A 6,104-nucleotide genomic window follows, 5' to 3' on the forward strand; every position below is an offset into this window, starting at 1 on the left:
GTGTGAATGTTTTGAGTGATGCAGATACTGAGTGATGACTGGTGGTGCTGGTCTGACTGGGGATACACGGTGGACGCTGAGTCAAGAGGTTTGTTTACAAGGCAGGTGCCCAAGGGGGTCTCTTTCATCAGACACCTGCCTCGTCACTCGTCCGGGCGGAAAACCGATTTCCATTTTTCGTCAATTGATTCTACCTAAACGCTTTCCTTTTAGACCAGCACGATCACTATCATCACCACTACCACTATCACCACCACTACCACTACCACCACCACCACCACCACCTGCTGCTATTACTTTTACTATGTCGTTCTGTGTACGTCCTGTTATATTATTGCTGCTGCTGATAGGGGTGCTACTGCTACTACTACTACTAAACATCACTAACTAACCAACACTAACTACTACTACTACATCACCATCACCAACAACAACACTTTACTACTACTACTACTACTACTACTACTACTACTACTACTACTACTACTACTACTACTACTACTACTACTATTACTACTACTACTACTACTACTACTACTACTACTATTCTTAGGATCAGCAAACAGGACAGGACAAGAAATAACGAGTTCAAGCTTGAAAAATTTAGGTTTAAGAAAGAGTTAGGAAGAAATTGGTTCTCAAATAGAGTGGTAGATGAATGGAACGGACTCAGTAATCAAGTTGTTAGTGCTAAGACAATAGGGAGCTTTACGAGAAGATTAGACGGATTTATAGATGGGGATGATAGGTGGAAATAGGAAGGTATATTTCATACAGGGGCTGCCACGTGTAAGCCTGGTGGCTTCTTGCAGCTTCCCTTATTTCTTATGTTCTTATGCACTACTACTACTACTATTATTACTACTACTACTACTACTACTACTACTACTACTACCACACTCCATTCACACAAGACCGCGGCTTTATTTCTCCCGTTCGGTATGGTTTTGCTGTTGAACGTTGATGCCGCTGGACCCAGGCGGTAGGTGGCAGCGATGTGTCACCTCCTCACCATCATTCCTTCAGAAAATTTTTATGTTCTTCCTCTAAGCTCACATGATAGAATTTTTTTTTTTTTTTCAATACTGGATGGAGTCATTGTGCAACTATGACACAATTTCCAGAACTTTATAAGGTGAAAGAAAACTGAACCGATATTAGTCAGCGAATTGAACTGTTGTTCCACGCATCTTTTAACTAATGATCGATTTTTTACAAGAATTGCCAAAACAAGTGTAAAATTAAATACGTGTTCTCTTACGTAAACTATCATTGATTACCAGAATACATAAAACCTTCAGATAACAAGCGATAAATGAGAGGAAAGGAAAGATTTTCTTAATAATGTATGTCTTGACTGGCATGGCGATGTAGAGAATGGGAGGGAGGCAGGCTGGATGCGCTGTTATGCTCACTCCTCCCTCTCTCTCTCCTTCCTCCCTCCCATCCACCCGTATTGTAGCAACTTTAACAAATCACTTGCCTAATAGAGCGTCTATTCATCACTGAATTATCGTGAGGAAGTATTCATTTTCTAACAATTGGTTCTTAGATCTAAATTTACGTGAATCTGTCAGTAATTTGTGGATACGGGAGGTGATCTGTGTATCCGCAAAGAGATAAAAAAAATAAATAAATACTTCCTCGTGATAGTGAAATAGTGTACAGGTACTTTATGAGTCGAATGATTTGTGCGAGTAAGTAGTAGCACGATCAGAGCGGGAGATAGGAGGGAGAAAAAGGAAGGGAGGGAGGAGGGAAGGACCCAACAGCACAATCTGACCCTGAAATGCAGCACTCTCCCACAAGCCGCAACCCTGACCAGATTCTAGCCAATCAGCGGGTCTCACAGGAAGCAAGGAGGACGCACTGCTGGATTCAGGGCAACCTTCTAGAACCTTGATAGCTTTGGTCAGGACGTGCTGTTCTCAGCACATCCACATCTTCCTTTCCCCCCTTCCTCTTCCTCGCATTTGAATCATAATGAGAGAGAGAGAGAGAGAGAGAGAGAGAGAGAGAGAGAGAGAGAGAGAGAGAGAGAGAGAGAGAGAGAGAGAGAGAATGAAATCTCCTTACTTTCTTTGCAACACTAGTAGATTAAAGGGATAAAAAATAATCATAAATAAATAAATGCATAAATAAAAAGATATCTGGGTGGCAGAAAACATCAGTTTCAGTGACGACTCTGTCAACTATCTGCTACCCAGACTGTCACTGGTACCTGTATGGCATGCAGCTGCATCTTGCACGTGATCTCGGTGTGATAATGACCATCTCCGGGATGAGACTGATTGATGCGGAGACGTCCATCATCAAGCTTGGTCCCCTAAACCATGAAGCGAGGCCACGCTGAGCTTTGTAGGACATTTTTCACCCCAGACATCTCCCCCAGAACCGACTCCTGCACGACCCCATTGGTATATTGCAGTGTATCCTCTGACGCACTCCTCACTGGGGTGTTCGTCTGGGGCGTTACTATGGTCTCCAGCAGAAGTCCTTAGTTAGTGCGCAAGTTGACAGTTCAGTTTTATTTGTACCTGGATAGCGCTGGGCGATACATAGATTATTTACGAAAGTTGTTCAAGGATCTCAAGTTCTTGTTACATCCTTGAATTCATAATTACCCTTGACACAATTTCTTAGCACAGGCATGTTTGGAAATACGCCTGAGAATATTCGATTACGGCTGTATTGCAATAAATAAGGAAATTCCATCGGATCTTTAGTACCATTGCACTTCATTTTCAAAACACCCCAAATAAGTGGTCTTCAAACTGTTTGGTTTTTGTGACTCCATTTGATCTCATACAGTGATCCTACTGTAGGTGTTTTGCACTACATTACTGAACACAGCACCACCTCCTTCTGTCAACGCAGAGACGGGAGGTGAAACGCTGTCCTTGCTTTAGTGTTGGTGGTCAACACTAATAGTGCTTAAAAATACCTTCATTCACTTACACAATTCAAAGAAACACTCCGGAGCCTTCATCAAGCTTAAAATCACTCGTGTAGCAACTGGCACAACAACACCACGAGAGAAAGCAACGGTAAATACCACGCGTTTTTGTGCAGTCATGACACATGGATCACTCCCACACCTTACACCCAAACCAACTCACCGCTCTCTTCCTTGCCGCTCTCTCCATTCTCCACGGCCATTCTCAGCACGTGGGGCCCTGCAGGGAGCGCGTAGTGGTCCTCTCCAGCTCTAGTCTTCACGATATTTCTCAGAAGCCTTGAAACACCGCCACTCGCGACAGCCTGTTGGTGAATGGAGGTGAGCGACTGACTACGTTCTACCGCACACATTCCCCGCGCCAACCCCGCTAAGCAAATCCCTTTCCTCTCTTTCTGATCCCGTAGCCTTGAGCTCAGGCCACTGTTAACCTCACTTGTTCAACGACTATTATCTCTCCCTTTAGTGCGTCATTACATCATCCCCTCCTCTTCCTCTTCCCTTTTTGCCTTCTCTCTGTTCCTTCTTCTCTTCCTTCGCTTTTTCCTCTCTTCTTACTCATTTAGGTGTTCTATTAAACTGTCCAATTACTACTGTGTCTATTTCTACACTGTGCCTCCACCTACGCTATACGCCCAGCACACTGCCCTGTTAGTAAGCGTTTATACTTCCTCCGTAAACATTAGCAGTTGTAGAGTATAATGCATTTTTTTTTTTAATTGTAGTTTTCACGAGTACTCCATGCTGTTCCTAGTTAGTGTAGTGGTGCGTGTAGTAGTACCGTGTAATTATAATCAGTAACCTGATTGTGAGGACCGAATGATCTGTTGCTGCTATTATTATTATTATTATTATTATTATTATTATTTTTATTATTATTATTATAGGCAAGCCATTCATAAAACTGATTGACTGACTGAATGAATTAATAAATAAATAAATAAATAAATAAATAAATAAATAAAAGACTGGCTCTGTTCTTCCTTATCTTCTCATAGTAGGGTTCACAAACCTTAATTCATGTCTTCCTCTTCTTTGCACAACTTCACTTCCTCTCCCACGACATCTCTCTCTCTCTCTCTCTCTCTCTCTCTCTCTCTCTCTCTCTCTGCGGATGACACACGAGGGTTACACAGAGAGAAAAACCCAAGGCCTAAATTCTTGTTCATCACATACGAGTAATTTCCTACTGTTACTCCTCCTCCTCCATAGTCCCGAAGTGTTTCCCCAGTAGATAAAATCTGAGTCATCACATCACCTTACGGGCACCGCAGTGAATATTCGCACAATTATCACAGACCCATGTTTCGTCAAGGGCCACAACGTCCCTTTGATAACAGGGCCTGGATGTGGCCACAGTAATCGGGAACCTGAGTGCAGTCTGTTGTAAGACCAGACATGCAAGATAAATGAGTGTAAAGTCGAACAATACCTGAGTGATTTTCAAATGTTGCACACATAAAGATTTATTTCTAGTGTAGAGAGAGAGAGAGAGAGAGAGAGAGAGAGAGAGAGAGAGAGAGAGAGAGAGAGAGAGAGAGAGAGAGAGAGAGAGAGATAGTGATTGTATTTGTAAATATTCTCAACTAATAGACTAAGTACATTTAATCATAGAAGATCTGCACATTTTTAATCTAGTAGTAGTAGTAGTAGTAGTAGTAGTAGTAGTAGTAGTAGTAGTAGTAGTAGTAGTAGTAGTAGTAGTTGTTGTTGTTGTTGTTGTTGTTGTTGTTGTTGTAACAGAAGCAACATTAATAAGAGATTTTATTTTTTGTAGGACACCGGCCAAGGGCAACAAAAATCCAATAATAAAAAAAGCCCATTGAGATGCCGGTCACCGAACAGAGTCCGAAGCGGTAGTCAAAAATTGAAGGATAAGTGCCTTGAAACCTCCCTCTTGAAGGAACTGAAGTCATAGGAAGGTTAACTCTTGCATCAGAGAGGTGGACAGAATATAGGTGAGAGAAAGAAGAAAGTCTTGTGCAGCGAAGTCGCGGGAGAAGGGGAGGCATGCAGTTAGCAGGATCAGAAGAGCAGTTAGCATGAAAATAGCGGTAGAAGATAACTCGAGATGCAACATTGCGGCGATGAGAAAGAGGCTGAAGACAGCCAGTTAGAGGATAGGAGTTAATGAGACGAAAAGCTTTTGATTCCATTGTCTAAAAGAGCGGTATGAGTGGAACGCCCCATAGACATGTGAAGCAGACTCCATACATGGACGGATAAAGCCCTTGGATAAAGCCCCGTTACCACCTGGGGGAGGTGGATGAGAAAAAAACTGGAGGAGGCATCTCAGAACGCTTAATTTCATAGAAGTCTGTTTTAGCTAGAGATGAGATATGAAGTTTCCGGTTTAGATTATAAGAAAAGGACAAACCTAGGATGCTCAGTTTAGAAGAGGGGGAGGATTGAGTGTCATTGAAGAAGAGGGGACAGTTGTCTGGAGTGTTGTGTTGAAATGATAGATGGAGGAATTGAGTTTTTGAGGCAATGAACAATACCAAGTTTGCTCTGCCCAATCAAAAATTTTAGAGAGATCAGAAGTCAGGCGTTATGTGGCTTCCCTGCGTGAACTGTTTACTTTCTGAAGGGTTGGACGTCTAAGAAAAAACGTGGAAAAGTGAAGGGTGGTATCATCAACTCTCCTCTTCTGTACTGAACATCCTCGGTCTGCCCTTTACTTATAATCTGAACTGGAAACTTCACATCTCATCTCTAGCTAAAACAGCTTCTATGATGTTAAGTACACCGAGTTGTCTCCGCCAGTTTTTCTCATCCCTTCCCCCGCCCCCAAAAGTTGTTTAACTCTGTACTTATCCACCTTATCCGTCCACGTATGGAATATGGGGGGTTCCACTCATATTGCTCTTTTAGACAGGGTGGAATCAAAAGCTTTTCGTCTCATCAACTCCTCTCCTCTAACTGACGGTCTTCAGCCTCTCTCTCATTGCCGCAATGTTGCATCTCTTGCTATCTTCTACCGCTATTTTCATGTTAACTGCTCTTCTGATCTTGCAAACTGCATGCCTCCCCTCCTCCCGCAGCCTAGCTGCACAAGACTTTCTTCCTCTCATTCCTATTCTGTCCACCTCTCTAATGCAGGAGTTAACCAGTATTCTCAATCATTCATCCCTTTCTCTGGTAAACT

The 6,104-nt window shown here is 42.7% G+C and overlaps 1 protein-coding gene across 1 annotated transcript in view; it reads right to left on the reverse strand.

The window, feature by feature from the left end:
* LOC135102236 (solute carrier family 22 member 7-like) overlaps positions 1 to 3,310 on the reverse strand; it is a 35,072-nt gene extending 31,762 nt beyond the window's left edge. Inside the window, exon 1 of the mRNA XM_064007112.1 lies at positions 3,120 to 3,310. Coding sequence (XP_063863182.1) covers positions 3,120 to 3,309 — 190 coding nt within the window. The 5' untranslated portion in view covers position 3,310. The remainder of the gene's footprint in view (positions 1 to 3,119) is intronic.
* Positions 3,311 to 6,104: the final 2,794 nt, after the last annotated feature.

This window comes from Scylla paramamosain, chromosome 7, assembly GCF_035594125.1.
Source record: "Scylla paramamosain isolate STU-SP2022 chromosome 7, ASM3559412v1, whole genome shotgun sequence".
NCBI classification, from domain to species: domain Eukaryota; kingdom Metazoa; phylum Arthropoda; class Malacostraca; order Decapoda; family Portunidae; genus Scylla; species Scylla paramamosain.